General features: G+C 39.6%; 1 protein-coding gene across 2 annotated transcripts; it reads left to right on the top strand.

The window, feature by feature from the left end:
• Positions 1-6173: 6173 nt before the first annotated feature.
• Positions 6174-17996, top strand: tfap2b (transcription factor AP-2 beta). Of its 2 annotated transcripts, none has more exons than XM_018743603.1 (7): positions 6174-6254; positions 9329-9784; positions 11571-11628; positions 13881-14100; positions 14523-14641; positions 15949-16090; positions 17681-17996. In XM_018743603.1, the coding sequence occupies exons 1-7, from the start codon at positions 6174-6176 to the stop codon at positions 17979-17981; spliced, it is 1377 nt and encodes a 458-aa protein (XP_018599119.1). In that variant the 3' UTR covers positions 17982-17996. The 2 variants fall into 2 exon arrangements, with proteins under 2 accessions (XP_018599119.1, XP_018599120.1); XM_018743604.1 differs by lacking the exon at positions 6174-6254 and adding an exon at positions 8381-8637.
• Positions 17997-21383: the final 3387 nt, after the last annotated feature.

The raw sequence follows: 21383 nt of genomic DNA, 5'->3' as shown, positions 1-21383 counted from the left end.
AACATGAAAACAGAGGTTCTGAGCCCAAACCTACATTTCTATGGCCTTCAGTTAGTTATGGTTTATGTCCTTGATGTAGCACACAAATGATCTTTTATAACACATAATTGCTATCCTTATAAACAGCTCATCAAAAAAAAAAAAAAACAGAAAATAAGATTAAATTAATGGTGGCACAGCGGGTAACAGCAGTGCCTCCCAGCTTGTTTAAGCAGAAGTTGAAATCCAGCTCAGGGTGTGTAACTTGTTTGACCATAAGAACCACACCACTTAACAATGCGAGTTGAATTTAACCTGGTAGCATGTAACCTCACCTTACGTTAAATTCAAAGATGCAAAGGAATTTGTTTTATCCCATGAATGGATTTGCAGAGTTTCCAGGGCAAACAGAGCTCCTAAGAAACACCCGTACTTTGTGTGATAAATGCTGTTCTGCTGAAGCCTGACAACACTTACGAACTGGCTGGCAGTGACTGTAGTGCAGAATTTATTAAAAGATGACTCTACTTTCACCGAAAGTCTAATATCAAAGCAGGAAGAAGTACTGTACTGTAAAACAGGAAAGAGAACATGACTTTGACTAGTGCAATTGCACTGTTGGGTAGTTATTTTCACTGAATTTTGAAGCAGCTGGATACTTTCAAGCTGCGTCTATAATCTTATACTCCTGGACTTGTCATCGAGGATGTCTTGCAACTTTGGAATTTACAGAGTTTATGTGTTTATAGATATTATATTATATTATATTATATTATCAGTTTCTGGTGGTCGTTGCTTTCTGGGTAGGGCCTGAGAAGGTCATCATTTTATTCATTTGCAGATAGAAGAAAATTCTGATTTAGAAGGTACAATAGTGTCATCGCTCTATGACATATTGACCTAGTCTTCTTGAATCTGCGGATATGAGTGACCTGTGCATGTGTGGCAAAACATTTCCCATGCGTTCACTGCGTTTCACATTCGGAGGCCATCAAATAGCGGTGCCACCATGGCTGCCTACCTGAGACTTTTCAGACTTAAACACAGATCGCCTGAGAACCACCAATACGGGAAAAAGAAAAAGAAACCAGCAACCATTTCTGAAAGGCTAAAGGTACTTCTATCTCCAGTGTTATGAGAAAGGTTAGTTAAGAATGAAATATAAATAGCAGTTGTCTTATTCTTCAATATGCTTATTGATCTTTGATTTTGACTAGCTTACTTGCTTTTAAACACACACACACACACACATTTTCAGAACCGCTTGTCCCATACAGGGTCGCGGGGAACCGGAGCCTACCCGGTAACACAGGGCGTAAGGCCGGAGGGGGAGGAGACACACCCAGGACGGGACGCCAGTCCGCCGCAAGGCACCCCAAGCGGGACTCGAACCCCAGACCCACCGGAGAGCAGGACTGTGGTCCATTCAAAATTAAAGTTAACGGATTGTCCTTGGTGCTTCATTGGACCTGCCCAATATATCACACATTTCCTGAGAATGGGCCACAGCTATGAGTAAGATTTGTGTGACCCGAGTGACAAAAACGTACGGTTTTAGAAGTGCACATTGAGAGGTACAACGATCTGTTTGAAACAGCGTGGCCCTAGGAATCGTGACTGTTCAGTGAGGAACTTTGGGATGCGTGGCAGTGCCATCAAGACCTTTTTTTCGCGGTAAGTAACGGCCAAAGGAAATCCGAAAGCAGAACACGGATAACTCACAGTGCTCTCTAACGCAATCTTTCGGTCGAGCGCCTGCATTTGTGCAAGCACAAAAGACCATTTTCTGCCAAGTCACAAATACGGAACAAAATTCTGGATCACGCGTGTTATGTGCCGTGACAGTTGTTTTATTTGAATATCAACATGGTACCTCCATGTCACCTGCTTGTTGAAATACGTGCGAATCCATCACCGTTCCTTTCTCATTCTGAACTGGCGATGAATAATGCGACTGGATTTTTGCCTGGAAATTACAAGCGGTGTATAAGAGGCATTTATAAGATTTTCCCTCCGCACACTTTTCTTCAGCAGAGCAGCTCAGTCATCCATCTCAGCAATGACCTGCGGGGATGTGTAAAAATCCCTGATGTGACAAACCTTGTCACAGTGCTCCAGTACTGCCCCGATTGTAGCATTGTACTGACATTTTAGAAATAATTCACATGTGTTTCAATATTTTGGCTTCACGGGATGCTACTGAGAAACAGACTGCTGTGAAAGTTATCCTTCAATTTTTTTTTTTCTTTTTTTACTAATGGTGCTCATGCGCCATCTGGTGACAGATTGGTGTGTTTCACGTTTCCAAAGGCACTAGACATAAACCCTTTCCCCTCTCAGCACTAACAAAGCTTGAAACATGTCTCTCAAGCAACATTTTCACTCATTCTAATTCAGTGCATGACTGCGGAATATACAGGTAAACACCCGTACCACGTTAAACATGTCGTTATAAACGACATCACAACCCTATATGAGGGGGGCGACTAACCAGCGAAAAGGCGACGAAATATTTAGCGAGTGAAAACAGTGTTGAGGGACACAGATGACCCCATTTCGGTCGGAGTGAAATGAGAAAATGGGACAAACTCGCTGCCTCTTTAACCGCACGAACCCTCCAGCCATGTGCGCTGAGTGTCCCCCACGCTCCTGTGAATACACACATACACACACTTGCACACTAAAGATACCGGCTGAGTTTCAGCTGTGTAACAGGCCCGGGACTGAAATGGACACTCGCTCAAACGGATCGCAAGGTCTTCCCTGTCGTGGAAGAAACCAAAGTTTGAGAGCCGCATGACAGCCTCTTTCTAACCTTATTGTCTAGATCATTTTTCACAATGTTTTATCTGTTGCTCCAGGCCAAAGACTTCAAAGCAAATTCTTTAGGGAATAGAATTAGAAGTCCATGGCACCAGCCGTGTTTTTTTCGGCTTTTAAAAGGTTTTGGTCTTTACCTGTTCGCGGTAAAGAATGTCGCTCAAGTTAAATGCAAAACCTGGATTGCTGCTGTTTTCCACGCGGGCCACCATCACCGTGGGGTGCGCGCACGTACTATACCTCGCGATAAAACCTGCCTTCTGAAAAAGTCTTTGGCCTAATATTTTCCCACACTGACAGGGACATCTGTTACTGCTCGGAGCCTTGGACCCAGCGAGACTGTGCTCATGCCAGTTTCCATCTATGTGGCCCTGGCTACAGAACATTGGCAGCAACAAAGCTCATTTCTAGGGCCCTGTGCATTCACTTCAGGAGTGAAAGTAGGCCAATCCCTGGACGGGGCCCAAAACCGCCTGCAAGTCTGTTTTTGTGTCAGTATTACACTGCAGCAGAAGTATTTTCTGCAAATCTGTCCATGGACATAACAGGGATAAGAAGTAACTTTTACAAAAAAGTTGAAAATCCTGATTTAAAATACACTGTATGATTTATCAACAGTTGTCAGAGTGTCAATTTTTCACACTTTCCCTAAACACCATTGTGATAATCTTGATGTTTAACATACGGTATCTTGCTGCCTTCGAATGACCGATAATCCAAAGGTGGGACCCCAGAATGAACAATACAATCCAACTGGAATAACAAGCCTTATCAAAGCAACAAATTAAAAAAAAAAAAGTCAGCATTGCGATGCTCAGCTTCATCATTATTTGCACGCACTTGAAAGGTTCATTTTTCTCCTCAGTAAAAGTGAAAAATAACTAATTTCAGTAAAACCAATCAATCTTCCTATATATCTTGTTTTGCTATCCTCACCACTGCTGTTTGCACTGTGAATCTCTACAATTAAAATGGAAACAGGATGGTGTTTCCCAGGGTTGAAAGCAATTAGACTGCAGGGAATGTGAAAGGTTTCAGCTGAGAGATCCCATTCAATTGCATCCTTTGACATGAAATATCATCAAAACCTTTTGACAAATAATGGGGTGTCTCATCCAAACTGTAGAAGATGGGGGGAGGGAGCGCATTCGCCACATTTTCAAAGTACCCTCGTACTTCTCACTTTCCTTATTTACTTCAATGCAACATTCTTCTGAAAGGAAGGAAGAAAAGCCAGGCTGCACAATTGTGAAGGGGAAATGTCCCAGTTCCACGAACACAGCACACCCTAAGGGAATTTATTGCCTGCCTGACTCTGTTTTCCAGTGCCTGTTATACTGCATTACTGACAAGCTGATGCCAAGGTAACCTACAATAGGCTGATGCTGTGGGACAATGTTCCCAGCATGCCACACCACACTGTGTTACTCAAAAATAATAGAAAATAAGCGTGAACGTTTCACTGTAAATATTCTAGTATGTATTAAAGGTGCATCGAAGGGCCTAAATTACCTTGACTGCGTTTTACAACGACATGGATTTCACAAAGAAATCAAATTGCACCTTCCATTTCAAACAGCACTGTTGAAAAGTTAACAAGTTATGCTGGAGGAAAACATCAACAGCCTTTAACTACCATTCATAACCTTATCCCAAGGCAGGGTCATGGCACTTTGGAGCCTATCCCAGAAGCACAGGGCGGTTAGTCCAAGGAGGCTACACCAACGACAATAATGTGAAATTCTATTTTTCTTAGGTTTCCATTATTTATCAGATTTTATACCACTTATTTTGCTTCTTTATTTCAATTTAATTCTAAGTCGCTGTCTTTCATTTTCTGAAGTCCTGAAAAATACAATCTCATACATTAAAGAAATACGTGCGGAAAACCTGTGCGTTTGCAGAAAAGTACCAAAAATCGCCACTAGGTGGCGATAAAGACTTGAAAAAGTGATTTTAAGGCCGACTGGCCCAGTATGTGAAAATCATTGCGAGGCATGGATTTTCAAGTAAGTAGTAACAATAAAAAAAAAATACAAAAAAAAAAAAAAAAAAATCACATTTGCGTAGCACATATTGATTTCAGAGTTGGTATATGTTTCATTATAACGTTTTTATTCATTATAATATTATGAGAATAAAACGTATGAATGCATTTTCATAAAACTGAAAGGCGGATTGTCAAGTTTACCCTTTAAACAATATATTAAAAAATAAAATGGATGTATCCATCATTACTTGTACACATTTCCATTAAACGATATACAAAACACTGCCGGAGACTTTCACATTTTTCTCCCTTTATGTCCGAAGACAGAGAAAAGTGTTTGTTTTGAGACACGTAGGAGAAGTTACTGGAAAAAATATAAAAATGCACAGCTATTATTTATTAAGGACAGATATATTTGTAAGAGAATCATTGTATTATATTGCCCCTAAATGTCTCCCGTACGAGTTGAAAAAAGAAACGTTGTATGATGGGTAATAATAAGGTGACACAAGGTAAAATTCTGCTTCCACCATTAACTGATCTATTCAGAACGTCATTTAAAAGCTGATCAAACCAATATGATATTAAAAATTTTGATTAAAAAACTGTACAGGCCCTCGAAAAGGATTTTGGACCCTCAGTCCAAAATCAAACAGTTCTCCAGTTGATAAAACAATTGTAACTGTAATCATATTTCTATACATACATGATGTGTAGCTGATATCGCAATGCAAGGTACATTTTACATTCATTTTACCACAGTCATAATGCGGAGGGGACGCGTTCGCCAATGCTGAAGCAATCCCACTTTGTCTCCCCGCTAGCTGAGTATAACTCTTCTGGATACTATTGCTCATATTTTTGGTCCCCCCTCCAGCTGACAAGCTGTTATACCTTCCATCTTACCAAATAATTAAATTAACGAAAAACAAACAAAAAAAATGTCAGAAATTCACAGTGAAGCGTAAAGATTCATTGAAAGTAATGTGGCAGTTTTCTTGTTTTTAATTTTTTTGATTGTTAATCATTTCGATTATCAAAGTAAATTATTGTTACACCACCTATTCCTAGAGCTCTCAGTTTTGTTTTTTTTTTTTTTTTTTTTTAACTTTTATTCTGTTGGCTCTTCGTTCTGATTATTACATTGTGTATTTGATCCGTTTTTAGGATATTCGAATTTTGTTTGGGTAATAATTCCACTTCTTCCAATTATGCACGGACCATTAGACTAAGGAGGGGTGTTTTTTCCTCCTGTGTATGCGCGTGTGTGTGTGAGAGTGAGTGAGTGAGTGAGAGAGAGAGAGAGAGAGAGAGAGAGAGAGAGAAAGTGAGGGGGAGACAGAAAGGGTGAGAGAGAGAGTTCAGACTTGTACTCCTCACATGAATGCACTCAGTTAACAGAGATCAGTCCGCAAACATGCTCTGGAAACTAGTAGAAAATGTCAAGTATGAAGATATTTATGAGGTAATGTTTGACATTACTACTTAAAATAATGCCGGGAATTTTTTTTTACTGTCTCTGTACTTTTATGCTATTTCCGTAACCTGTGTCTTCCTTTGGAAATATACTATGAAGCAGGGGTAACTGAACAGGTTTTTTTTAAACTCCTCGGTGTTTTTTACTAAGTGAGTAACGTGGTCCTGATTTCACTTCATCTCGCAGAAGTCAGAAAATTACCAGAAAATTACAACAGAATATTTTTTTTTAAATTAGTAAGATCGATATATGCTAAAGCAGGTAGTATAAAATATTGTTCAAGATTAATATAAATATTATTCTCTTTATCGAATAAAGTTCCTTTTACGGGACTAAATGTTTTAACTGCATGAGTCTGACTCATCCTTCAGTATAAAGGGAAAATCGTTTCAAGATAATTTATTCTGAATTTAGCCATAAAGTGTTGTTTGATTTTATTTTTTCCTATTTGTATACATTAAAACTATAAATGATGGGCTATCAGCAGAATATTAAAAATATGCGAACGTTTCAAGTTCTAGCAGTATAATATTCAATAATTAAATACGCATTGTTAAAATTTTAGTGTTAATGGGTCAAATTAATTTAAAAAAAAATCAGAAATGCATGGGCAATTATTATGATACCGGAGATTATTTGATAAAGGAAGAACATGAATTACTGTGAAATAATGATGAATTGTTGCAAGATTCGTCTATTTACTTTTGAAGAGTTGTTTGTGTGCGCAGTCGTCGAACATTGTCTTAGCAAAACAATATTTCCTCAATTGTTTGTTAACTGGTTTGTTGCGAAACACGTTCGTTTAGGCTGCGCGGGTGACATGCTGAAGCACTGTGGTGTTTTGTGAAAGAAATCCTCGAGAGAAGCGCGAGACCCAACCGACGCGACAGAACGCGTACAGACTGGGTTCGCGGGGGGAACGGAGACGAGGAGAGGACGGTGAATGAAAGAATGGCACACGTGGATGGGATGTTTATGGGATTATATGGAGACCGCGGTGAATGAAGCACTTGAGAATCCGTGGGAGTCCGAGCAGCTCGTGAATGGGGGTCGCGTGGGGCTTCGCGGACCCTTCAGATGAGACGAGTGTGGCCGGCGGGAGCTGCTCTTTCTTTGTAACCAGGAGACCCGTCGCGCTCGGCAAGTGGGCAAAACAAAGTGCGTGAAAATAATGTGACGCGGCATGATGGGAGTTTCCTGCAAATATCTATACATCACACGGCTACAATTAGTTTCATATATACTATATAATAGCGAACACCGGAGGACTGCTGTATTATCCCGACGATAATCATGGCGATTGTTCTTTCTTTTTTTGGATTTTTTTTTTAAAATCCATAATTCGTGTTGTAGATGTTGGTAGAGCGGGAAACATGCAAAATGGCAAATATGAGTAAAACCCGTGTGTCTGTTTTACCAGATGCTTACCGTGTACTGCTACTAGGTTGTCCGTTACGTCGTTTCAGGACAAACTCTCGTCATTTAACTTTTAGTCTGTTAGAGACACACACGTCTTAGGCGGACCGTTCGTGGACTCGCACGCGGCCCGGCCATTTGCCGACTGGATACGCTGCATCTTTTAGGGTGTAAAACAACAAGAGTATGCGTTAATATCACAAAATCTGTACTCGGCTGTTTCTTGCTCTCTTATCGCGATTCAACCCGAAGAAAAAGTGCAAATATATAATAGCTTGGCATCAAGAAAAAAAGCGAGTCCCGAGAGCGCCATGTGTGACGCGAGTCCTCCATAATTAGGGGGAATTGCGGGTGATTTTTCGAAAAACACAAAGGGGCTCGACCACACGCTGCACATACTGCGTTGTAGGACAAGAGGAAGAAGGCTTGCTGCCCGCGCATTGGCTTTTCCTGTTGACTCGCACACGATTAACTTTTTCTTGCTCAAAGTCTTCCTCTGCCGGCCCCTCGTTTGATTACATCTGCTAATTCTCAGCTGAATGAACGTCATTTACAATAGCAGGGGAGCGCGCGCGCGAGAGAGCCGACCGCTGCTTCACGCTCCATTTGTCCCCCATTCTCCTCTTTAAGTATTCCTGTAATATTAATAGTCATGAATAACAATTATTGCGAGGCGGTGTAGGGAAGCGCAGGGAAGGAGCACGCCGACAGTTCCACGCTGGCTGTGGATCGAAGAGGACTGCGCGAGGAGCTCAAGACAAACATAACTCATAGACGAGCAGAATAATAAGGCATTATCGCTGCGATCCGGAGGCATAGTTCATGGAAAGTAGCGGACACCTCCCTCAGACGTGCTTTCCTTCTCCAAGTATTCCCTGATTTCGTCCTTATTTTATTGTTTTGTTGCTGCGAACAGACCGTCTCCCAGATGTTAGTCCATACTTATTCATCCACGGTGAGTCGGTTGGTTTATGCACTTTTTCATCATTTATGCACACTTAAGTTAAAATTGGATTTTACTGTAACTTCCGCATCTGAACATTGCGATCAACTGTCTGCTTCTGCTCGTTTTTATTCATGCCTGGCAATATCCTGTCGATGGTTAACCAGACGTCCGATGGCCACAGCAGAAATATAATTTTGAGGGACACTGACTGCGCCGAATATCGCATCATATGTATATTATATATTTTCTTGCAACACTGCATGGCATAGTGTTCAGTGTTTAGGCGTCGTTCTAAATGTACGTAACTATTTAATGCTTTTGGTTTCTCTTTGAAAAACAAGTTGAATCACTAAAGGAAAAAAAAAAAGCATTTGCTTATGTTCACTATATATATTCAGATCTTGTTGGTTACTGGGCAGTATTTTTGAAAAAGACAAACCTTCGTCAAAAAAGTTCATGGAGCTCAAACTTAGGGCTCGTTCGTACATTTATGTGTGATTTCACTCGGACTTTTTGTTTCGCTTCTTTTTATCCGCGCAGAGTGCGGCGCGCGGTGAGAGAAGCGACGCGCTCGCCACAGCTGCACTTTCCCAACAAACGTGTGTGTGCGCGTGTGCGTGTGCGTGTGCGTGGCTCGTCCGAAGTGCAGACGTGACTCACCGTGCAGGGTCTAAACGTGCTCAACTTTTGTGTTTTCAAGGACCGCCACGATGGAGTTCCGAGTCACAGCTCCAGGCTGTCCCAGCTGGGCTCAGTGTCGCAGGGACCCTACTCGAGCGCCCCGCCGCTTTCTCACACCCCGTCCTCGGACTTCCAGCCGCCCTACTTTCCGCCGCCCTATCAGCCGCTTCCCTACCACCAGAGCCAGGATCCGTATTCCCACGTGAACGACCCGTACTCCCTGAACCCCCTGCATCAACCGCAGCAACACCCCTGGGGGCAGAGACAGCGACAGGAGGTTGGGAGTGAGACGGGCTCTTTGCTGCCCCAGCCGCGGGCCTCTTTGCCCCAGCTCTCTGGACTCGACCCCAGGCGGGACTATGCCTCCGTGCGACGGCCAGACGTGCTGCTTCATTCGGCTCACCACGGGCTCGAGTCTGGAATGGGAGACAGCCTGTCACTGCACGGCCTTGCCCACGGAATGGAGGACGTGCAGGTGAATTCTGTACTGCGGTCACATCCCCATCCGATCCATCGACACGTTCTCTCCGTCAGGCAGCATGATCAATATCATCATGTATTTCATTTGCGATTACATATACAGTACATACCCTCGCACGTATACGTACTACATGTATATGCAGCATATATTCTGATTTCCTCGCAACTTCTACTTCCACGATGTGCAACTGCAAGCAGGACTTGTTGTCTAGGGTAATAATATATACATTGTTCTTCCGACACACGCGTTTCGTTTTTAATTTTGGGTCATTTCTGACTCTCTATTTTGAAATACGATCACTTTTTTAATAATCGCATTCCTACATTATTGTGGCCCTTTTCATAAACCGTTACAATTCATATGACACTTAATTGCCACTTTTATCATTTTAATTATAATCGAATCAATGTATCAATGTGGAATTATTAACAACTTATTAATATAGTCACAGCCTATCTTACCATGCACGATAACTAGAATTACAACGATTTTTGAGGGTAAAGAGAGGAAGAGCGAATCGTGTCATGTTGTTTCGGTTCTCTCATTTCTGCATAAAATTTCCATAGTTTTCCAGTTACTACTTAATTTTGCTTAAATGCATGAAGGAAATCGGGGGAAATAAACAAAAAAAGAACAGTTTTATACGCTACAGCAGGTGCAGTGAAATACATTTGCATTAATTTGCAGTATATATGTATGTGCCGTTAATAAGTGTACAATAGTTACCACAATTACTACTCCAGCCAGGTTATCCTCCGTATCGTAGTTTACTAAAAAGCCTGCTTTACAAATTAATCTTTTCTCATTTTCTAAGCCAAATTACTGTTAATTACCTTTTCTTTCTCAACGATCTGTCCAGCAAATTACGGGAATGCCCAACAAACAACACCTGGTGTAAAACAAGTTCAAACAACACAGTGCGGTATATTTTACTACAAAGCCGGGAGTCCGGTTTAAATAACTTCGTAATGTTGCGTTTTCTGTTTTTTCATACGACGCAGAGATTGGAATTTTTAGTTGTATTAAGTCTCGACATAGTATATTAGATACACCACCGTAAACATCTAAAATAAATGAAAAACAAAGTTTTTCTATTAGTTTTACTTTGATTTTTACAACATACATTGACATATATTTACTACAAAATGTGCCAATTATATAATTGAAAATGATGACAAAAATTTAAAATCCATATTAAATGAAACGTTGTGATTAAGGCATTATGGCCTACTTTGAAAGTGACACGTGTCGTTGAGCAAAGGCACCGAATGACAGCGCTAACAGTTGCTCTCCACTTATTGTCGGACACCTTTAATAGCGAGCTCTGTTTCCATTTAAGACCAAAAAATCCACAAAGTGGGTGTAATCTTACAGTGTCACCCCAGACAGGGAAGTCTTGCATGACATTAATGCTTGTATTTGCAACATCTGTATTATTCAGTTTATTTTCATCTTATATTCAGCTTTTTAAGAAAAGAATCTTATTTCTTAAATTTGATAATTTCTATAAAAATAATTCGCAAATATATGGTGTTTGTCATACAAAACACACAAGGATTTATCATATTTTATGAGCTTTTACTGTAAAAATGGGGTTTCCTATTTTAAATTTGGTAACCATTTCCACGTTTGGTTTTCATGTGTTTAATGTTTTAAAGAGTGTGACATTACATGTGTCAAATATAAAGGCACCTTGGCGCCAGAATGATGCGATTAACATGTAAAATGATAATTAATTTCAGATATTTATGAGCGACTCATGGTATTGTGCCCCTTGCAGGCCGTTGAAGACGCAAACAGTGGGATGAATGTACTGGACCAGTCGGTGATTAAAAAAGGTGAGGCGGTCTTACATCTTTTTAACAGGGTTATGGAGCCCAGACGGACAGAGCACGTTATTAGAGTTCATTACAACAAGAAAGGTAGAAACACAAAATGAACATAAAAAGCATAGATACTAATGGATATAGCACAGTGTGGATAGGTAGGTAGGCCACAACCAAGTAGCCTCAATTCTGACGTCAGATTCAGTAGGGTTCGAATGTGGCTCCTATTTAGTCCTTCTGTATTTATATTAGCCCTTAAGATACAATAAAGAAAAGAAACTTTTTTTTTTTTTTACTTTTCGTCATATAATATTCATTCACAGTTTGGATTGTAGTTGCTGGATTTACAACCGTGTACCAACAGAGTACCACTTGAATAAGTCCTCCTGATGAACTAAAATACATAAACAGCAATTTAAAGAACCACGTGATTAATCAAATACGACACGCTGTATCAATGCACACATGAATACCATCGACCATCATGCCATCATTAAACGTTTCAGCTTGAAGCTGCAGATTTGCAAGGAAAAATGCTAGACTTTTGGGAGAAAATTAGCGCACTGATAAACGTGACATTTGGTATTAGGAAGAATGACGAAATGCGATGTTATTTGTTCTGCCCTGTTAGAATGAAAGACGGGTCTGTCAGAATTAAGTGTTTATTATAGGACCGGAAGGCTGGAAATCATAGGGCCGCAGTGGCAAGGACTGATTCACAGATCTGAGACAAGTATGTGTGAATGGAAATGAGCTGGTCCCAGAAGAGAGAACTAACGAGTCGAGTTAAAGTAGACAGCCTGATAAATGACTTTTTTCATGTGCTCTCCTGAGCTCGTTTAAGGCTAATTTTCGCTATTATCCCCCGTTGAGCTATTAATACAATAGGCAGGGAAGGTGGCCTCCGTCCTGTCGTTTGCCCTGTAATGGCAATGATGTTAAAGACATTTCCTTTTCATTTAAACTGCGTTCAGGGTAAACGACTTTTAAAAAATGTGACGAGGTTTTGAACGTGATCAGCGATCAATAATATTAAGACGACACTTATTTCACGCGTCCCCTTTTTTTCACGTGACGTTTAGTTTCTGATTTTGGATGATTGTGTACATGTGTCTAGCACTTGGTTCTTATCCAGAGGTCAAAATCCCAAGGCAGAATGTCACAGTTTGTTATTATTATTATTATTATTATTATTATTATTTATCCGACGCCTTTTTCCAAGGGAACATCACATAAGTATTAGAAAAGCAACTTTACAATGATTTATCATCTACATCAGGGTCCTCTTACTGGAATAATTCGGGGTAAGTACAGTGAATATGAATGAGATGTGCCCCTCCTGTCCGCAGATTTGTCCCTTATGCTTCAAAAATGCAGCCAATTCAGTTGCACTTTGTGGAATTAAAGTAAAATTCCTTGTTCAAAAGTAAATATGTCAGCATCTTTACGCCATTCAGAAAAACAGAAAGATCCAGAAATTAAATATTGTCGTGTTAAGCGGTATCCATACCTCGAAGAAAACATGTTGTAAAAAATGATCTAAATTTTAAAGTTCTTTTTGTTAACTCGAATAGGCTGTTCGCCCATATTATCCGTCGGTCTCCTGTTCATACTACAGTGCTGAGCTGGGAATTAACTGACAACGTTTGTAATGGCAATCCTAATAGTTATGTATATAGAGCCAATTTAGAGCGAAAATACAGAAAGTGACATATATAAACATACATTCTATTTTGTTTACCGGACTGATGTCAAATTGAGGTTTTTCTTGGATTCAGTTTATAAAGTTTTCCGTCAAATTTAGCTAATTAAATCACCTGCAATTTGTTTCTTTGTCATGACAATAGCAACTTTCCGCATTCAATTTAATTGATGTCAGTAACCATCCGCGAGCAGCATTATTTCTCCGAAATATGAGAAGATGATATACTGATGTACAAAGAAATTGTCTGATAGGTTCCAGCAGGACATGCGATGCGTTTTTATCAAGTCCAGATTACAGTGTAAAAGCACGGAAGCTGTGGTAAACGGTGGAGGAGCTCGGTCTGAAATGTGGGACACAAATCTGAGTGTTATTGACCGAAATAACGGGGAACCCGGTGCAGAAGTGAGCGGACGGATTCTGGCGGAATTACCAAGAAAGGTTCTTAAAAGTGACAAGTCCTCTGTTGTTCTCCCAGTGTCAATGTGCTGTTCCTGCGACGTTGCTCCGATCTCCTGCTAATGATCCTCTGAGTCTGACGTTCTGAATCCGTCTCTCCCAGTTCCAGTGCCGCACAAGAGCGTCGCGTCTCTCATGATGAGCAAGGACGGCCTGATTGGGGGCATCACCGTGAACGCGAACGAGGTGTTCTGCTCCGTACCTGGTCGCCTGTCGCTCCTCAGCTCCACGTCCAAATACAAAGTGACAGTTGGGGAGGTTCAGAGGCGTCTGTCCCCACCGGAATGCCTCAACGCCTCCCTGCTGGGGGGCGTTCTCAGGAGGTAAGAGCGCTTCTGCTCCCCGGTACACCCCGGTACACCTCAGCACGCGCGTCCTCCGCTCGGGCCTCCACACCGGAGTAACCCGGCGATCCAAAGTTCGAGGCCCTGCTGAAGGACCACCCTGCAGTATTTCCTTTCGCTCATTGCTCAGTGAAAAGCTCGTGACAGAATCATGTCTTCTTTGCAGTATAAAAAAAAAAAAGGAAAAAAAAAAAAAAAAAAAAACTCCAAGAAAGCTTCATTGAAGAAAAAAAAAAACTGCATGTTAAAATGCATTTCCAAATGCATCAGAGCTGCATTTAAAGGAGAAAAAGAAACGGTGGTACTTTTGTACCAATATGCGTACGTCTGCTTCTGCTAATATACAGATTTTATTTGAAGTGTACTTTTGACGCATGTTATGTGTTTTGCTGGTTTTCTAGAGCGAAATCTAAAAACGGTGGCAGATCTCTGAGAGAAAAGCTTGAAAAAATCGGGCTGAATTTGCCCGCCGGAAGGCGCAAAGCCGCCAATGTCACCTTACTGACGTCACTCGTGGAAGGTAAATGTTCCGAAGCTCGTTTTCTGTTTACCGACTTGCTTTCGCCTCAACGTTCCGTCTTAATGGTCCAATACATTTCGTTTGAATGAATTAGATATTTCTACAAATGCTGGCCTTTCTGAACTTTACATGAACGGAGAATACAAATAGGGCTGTGTTACTTAAGAACCCATGTAGGGAAACTGAACTTTGGAACAAAGTGACTGCTGCAAAAGCCTGTTTATATCTATAGAAAGAAGCAGTTGGGTCTTTATATTGACAGGCAACACATGAAAGCCTGAACACAGATACGCTTTTTGTTTAGGTATTATTGCTGAAATTGAAGGCTGACTCTGTGACAGTTGATTGTCATTGTGAAATTTATTTTGTAGTATTTTCATGATTTTCAAATGGGACTACCTTCAGTCAATTCAGGGGACTTCAACACTGGCTGTAAGTGGCAGTGGATTTTGATGATGAAATGAATTTTTAGCATTCCCTATTTTCAAAGGTGACCACTTGTAGTCCTTTCCGTTTATGGGACCACTTCACAAGGAGAATTTTTTTTTTTTTAGGCTTTACCATCCTACTGGGACAATTTGCTTCAAAATTGCCCGCACAATGTTCGAAAAATAGTGGACACACAGTCAAACACAGTAAACTATTAGTCAGTACTTTTTAACTGATATACCCCATTTAACGAGGTTGTTAAACACACTATGCTATGGATTTTTAGAAGGTGGAAACAATACTTACTGTTGCTCACATATTATTGGTAGTTGCTTTTCAAGTGAGAGTAGCAGCAGTTCGGAGCATATCCTGGAAGAACTGGGCGGAAGGCTAGTCAGTGTACACCCTGGATGGGACTCCAGTCCATTGCAGTGGAAAAATTCATTTTTAATATTATACTTCATTTAACAGAAAACGCCACATGCCATACTATGCAGTTCCCTAGTGCTCAGATTTTTCGAATTTTCACATTTCTTTCTGAGGCTTAAAACACATCAATAGTCTGCTGCCAGAAACTTCTTTACAGTGGAAACCCAATTGGAGCATTTCATGGCAATTACCTGTACAGTAACTGTACAGTAATTATTGCCATACTGTAATCCTAAATATTTTTTTTCCTTAAAGGGAACTGATGTGCAACTTTGTTGAGACAGGGGTATAGCTACAAGTTCTTTTTGTTCATGTATATTTAGTAAAATAAACAATATTAAATGTGGTACAGGATCCATATAATAAACATACAAATTTTTGCCACGGCTCCTCTTGGTTTTCCTGGTATATGTGGTATATGTTGTAACCACCCTTTTCTCCATTTTCAGGTGAAGCCGTGCATTTAGCCAGGGACTTCGGCTACATCTGTGAAACTGAATTTCCCACTAAAGCGGTCTCCGAGTACCTGAACAGACAGCACACAGACCCCAATGAACTTCATTCACGGAAAAACATGCTGCTGGCAACAAAGTATGTGCACATGGTTAGATTTCATTCTCTGTTACACAGAAACAGAACATAAATATTTGTATAAAACAATTATATACATATTTGTACAAAGTAGGCCAATGGAATGTACGTTAATGCAATACGTTATAATAACATTCCTAACATTTTGCTTAACGTGAATTTTTTTAAAGGCATTGAGACCAAATTTTGAAATAGATCTCCCCCAACATGGCAACAGATATTTTGCATGTCACCGATTTCTGCAAATTTTGTAGGAAGACTGAATACAATCTGTAATTAGAAGCACAGTTTCAGACAAAGGTTCATGGTTTAATGTTAAATGTAGAAAGACTAAAGGTCTAAAAATACACGTTCTCTGTATTCAGCCTAGCCTTGAGTCAACTTCCCACCCTGTTTCAGTTTATCCTGGCTGAGCTGTCGAAATCCTGTCAGTCACAAGCCCGGCCCATTGCCTTAGGAGAAAATTTTACATTGGTATTTAAAATGTCACCTTTTATTTTTACTTTTGTAGTAAATATTGTATTGCTTCTTGCAACTCAAATCAACAAGAACCATGACAATAATTATCTTAATAAGAATAATAATAATAATAATAATAACCTTTTATGCTGAAGAGTAAGTAAACATTACAACAAAAATATTACTTTCAGCTCTAAACAACAAGTTTAAATTCAGGACATTTTTAAAAATTCTTCTGCCACAGAAGCAGAAATAAAAAATTGAATTAAATGAATTGTATGACAGAATAACTGCCTGTTGTAGGAACAGATTAAAAAAAAACTACTTGATCAAATTTTTCCGTGTTCTCCTAAGGAAAGACAAATCTGATCTCTTTTCCTTTGGGTTAAAATGTATGAATGCCGGGGTTATTTAATTGTTTGCAGATAGTCAGTGAGGCATTTGGAAGGTTAAAGGTTTAAAGGTTATTTGGTTCAATGCACAGTTCATTGCAGTGTCTTAAGGTTTTAAACACATTTAGTTGACCTTTCTAATTTTCTCAGAGACCTCTTTTTATTTCATGTAACAATGTGAAAGACAACAATCAATATGGATGACCAAGCCATTAAAAATTTAAGTAACTTTTAAATAAAAAGTTCAAACCAGTTTGTGTAATATGTTAGCCTACAATTCTGTTATTCAAACAGGATTATTCATTAAAGATCATTTGATAGACATGAATATTTTCTGATGTTTATCTGTTTTTCACCTGTGATGTTTCTACGATACAATACTTCAAAGTGACATTAGCAGGTTTTGCATTGGTTTTACACTGTTGATAAAACGTAACACTTCAGTTCCGAATAATAATATTTAGTACAACAATATAAATACGAAAAATATTAAGTTTTAGTCAAGATTTTCAGTTTATTTTCCTATACTATGAAAAATACTACAAAGAAATTTCCAAGTGTATATTATGTATTTTCAAAAAGTTTCAGGTGAAGTTTCAAAGCAAGAACATGTGCTTCTGTCACTGTCACCAGCATCACTCTGCAGTTGAGCAGAACTTCTTCATGATGTTCATGATGTGTTCTTTGCTATCCTGTTTGAGGGGCTTATCATTTGTTCTGTGTTCCCTGTGCCCCCAAGGCAACTCTGCAAGGAGTTCACCGACCTTCTGGCCCAGGACAGAACGCCCCTGGGCAACAGCAGACCCACACCCATCCTAGAGCCGGGTATCCAGAGCTGTCTGTCCCACTTCAGCTTCATCACACACGGCTTTGGCTCGCCGGCCATCTGCGCCGCCCTCACTGCCCTGCAGAACTACCTGACCGAGGCCCTCAAAGGACTGGACAAGATGTTCTTGAACAACAACAGCGCAAGCCGACACACATCAGGAGAAGGACCTGGCTCAAAAAGTGGAGATAAAGAGGAAAAACACAGAAAATGAAAAGAAAAAACACATAAACAATGACAAATTAAAAAAAAAAAAAAAAAAAACAGCATCAACAAAAATCTAAAATTTAAATCCTTTATATTCTAGCTTTAAAACATTGCATTTACTTTGGAAAAAAATGAACACGATCAAAGAAGAATCAATCTAAATATGAAGATGGAAAAGAAGAGAAAAATAGAAATGCATACTGGTCACAGTTTTTTGTATCAAGTTAAGTACATTTAGATTATGATTTAAGCGCTCTATATAGGAGTTTTACTTCTGGGATCCAGTCTGCTCTTCATACAGGTTTATCTAAAGGCATTTGAAGACAGAGATTTTAAATTGCAGACTGGCACAGTCTCCTGTTGAACAGTGCATGGATTTGTCACCTGCTCAAGATTCCAGTAGGACACAGTTTGCTATGGCCCAAGTCATGACATTATGCTCCAAAAAAAAGTCAACAATTCAGTCAGGACCATGTCATTGTATGTCTGTTTGTGTCACAATTTACCTTGATGCAGCGCAAGACACAATCAGTCGTCTTTGTGTGTTTGTGGAGAATGTCACAAATGTGCACTGTTCAGCATTGTGGCATTGTTCCACATGCCGTGTGTGTATCTCACAATATTTTTTATCTATGAATCTGTTTAAAAATCACAATTAATCCACCAGGACATTTTTCGAGGGCTACAGTCAGTTAAAAATATTAAGTGTGAACGAATTTTGGTAAGATAGATAGTCCCCGCTTTACGACACTGGTATGAACTTGACAAGTGCCGCGTATAACGGGAGAGCGCGTAGAGGGGCGCGTAAAACGGGGGACATCTGTACATTTTCAGCTCCTGCCACGATCAAAACTTATCTTTAGCCCTTTTAATAAATACACCAGTGACTCATTAAACGATATTTTGGCACAATTGTTCATACAATCGCCTTCGAGCGCTCGTTATAATGACCGTGCAAAGGAAAGGTGCATTTTGCCAACCCCCAGAAGGAAAAGAGCAACTCGTCACGGACTTTCCAATTATAATTTAACGCGGCATCCGCTGCCACCACTTTCATTATACTGCACGCGTGTCTGTCGCGAGACAACGTACAAAGCGGAACGGCCGTACAAAGAACAGAAAAACGCAGTTTCCGAAAAAAATTTCCATCGGTATGAATGCAAATAGATGAAACATACACGCAGAAGCAGTTACATATTTTATTAAATATTTAGAAAAAAAATCGTCCCCAATTTACAGAACCATAAACGGTCACTTACCTGGGTTGAATTCAACTGCTCAGTATGGAGCATGCAGTACATTTTGTTATGTACACAACAATTTATAATTTCTTCAGCCAAAACACTGAGCGCGTGGACAAAGAGAGAAATACGACCCTCATTAAAAATCAGTGACTGAGAGAAACTGTGAGCAGGTGAGACTGACCTCGCATGGATGGACTCTTCATTCGGAGTGAACTTACCATGAAGTCTTAAACAAAGGCTAACACATCTCCTAATGGACTATTTCTCTTTCAATACATGGATCCCTTTGTGTTTATTTATTGAAATGTTTGCAGGGTGGAATGAAGGGAGGCGTCCGGCCACAAACACTAAATGACAGAGCAGTAGGCGATCATTTTACCACGCAAACGTACATGACTAAAGGCCAATAATCTTTTTTTTTTTTTTTTTTTTTCTCCCTTTTAGCAGATTTAGTGCAATACCTTTCTATATTAATGTACTTTTGGTGGAAGTGTTAATGCCCAGTCTCCAAGGTCTTGCTCAAAAGCGTGGGGTTCACACTTGATGATAAATTCGCGCCAGTCCGACAGTTACCTGCGTGGAATAGCGAGCAGATGGCAGCTTTTCTCCGTGATTAGTGTTCCTCTATAATTTGTTCGAGTGTTTCAAGTTCGCCTCCGAAATTCGAATTAATCGTACGAACGGCTGCGCGCTGGGTTTGTTTCTTAACTTTCAGTGATACGGTATGCCGCTCATGATGATTTACTCTTACGACCCGAGTTACTCGAACGAGATAATCTTTGCATCGACAACCTTGAAAGCAGATGCGTCCGTTTTATTATTGAAATGATCGCGTCCTAAAGACTACGTGTAGCTTAACACCTGATGAAATTACCTTGACCTTTTTAACATGTGTATGCGGAAAGAAAATTGGAGAGGGAAATGTACAGGCTTACCACTGCGTAGGGCTGTAACGCAAAGCCTTCACGTTATGCCAGAATATATTGCTAAATGTCATCATTTTATTGACCTTCATTGAAATGGAGTATCTGTCGAAAAGGACCTCCTTTTGGTACACGTTTACGGGAGGAATCGACTGATATTTATGTTTGTATATATTAATTTATGCTTAATTTAATGGGAGTTTGTAAATATGGTGAGCAAGCAGTTTGGGTTATTTATCTGTGACTATACCTCTGTGAGTGGGTGAATTCGCTTGACTTTAGATAGCATCTTGTATTTTTTCTGTTCATTAGACAAGTTGTTATGGTGATGGGTAGAATTTGGTTCTTGTCCAGTGATTTCATTTATATTAAAATAATTATAATAAACTTCGTGTTTTACCGTAGCCTACATGTTTCTGTTTAAAATGTTGGCACTGTGTAATATTGGGCAAGAACCTTGCAAACGCACAATGTAAAATCAAAGTTTCACATTGAAATAGAAAACATGACAATTCCTTTGAACACATTAACATGAATGTACCTTTTACATAAGAGTACGTCAATAGCTAGTGAAACGATAGCGTGACAGCTAGATATAATCTCACATATGTGATACTATAACACCAAATATTTGTTTTAATTAACAGTGAATTGCATTGCACATTTACAACACATAATCACAGTAAATCTTTCAATGTTCTAAAATATTCTTTAAAATTTACAGAATTTCGAGGTTTTTAGTTTTTTCCCGTTAAACAGTTACAATAATAAGAAATGAAAGTCACATATTGTAAAACTTGAGATTTTAATTACACAGCCAAACAGCACATCTAATAAAACTAACAGATTGGGATAGAATAATAGACAAAATGATTAGCACCCAAACAATATGATCACGATTACTGCATTCATTATCCTTAATATATTCATTTATTTGCCTCTAGGTTTTAGATAGTAAAGTAGCAGAAACATGCCTACATGGTTTCAGTTACAATACGTCAATGTATGTTCACCTTTCCGAATTATTTTATTTACGGAAGTATTGTTATCATTTATATTATACTGTATTATTATCAGAGAACTATTGAGGAGCCAGCAATTTTCCTTTGCGCCCACTCTCTGTTTATTCCGTTATTGTTTTCAGTAATAATAATTCTAAAGTTAATACACAAAATCATATCTTGAATAGCAATGTAAAACAATGTAACCGAACTATATAACGCAGCGTGTGAACTTCATCTG

This window comes from Scleropages formosus, chromosome 1, assembly GCF_900964775.1.
Source record: "Scleropages formosus chromosome 1, fSclFor1.1, whole genome shotgun sequence".
NCBI classification, from domain to species: Eukaryota; Metazoa; Chordata; class Actinopteri; order Osteoglossiformes; family Osteoglossidae; genus Scleropages; species Scleropages formosus.
Note: the sequence above shows the minus strand (reverse complement) of the source record. Positions and strands in the feature narration are given on the sequence as shown.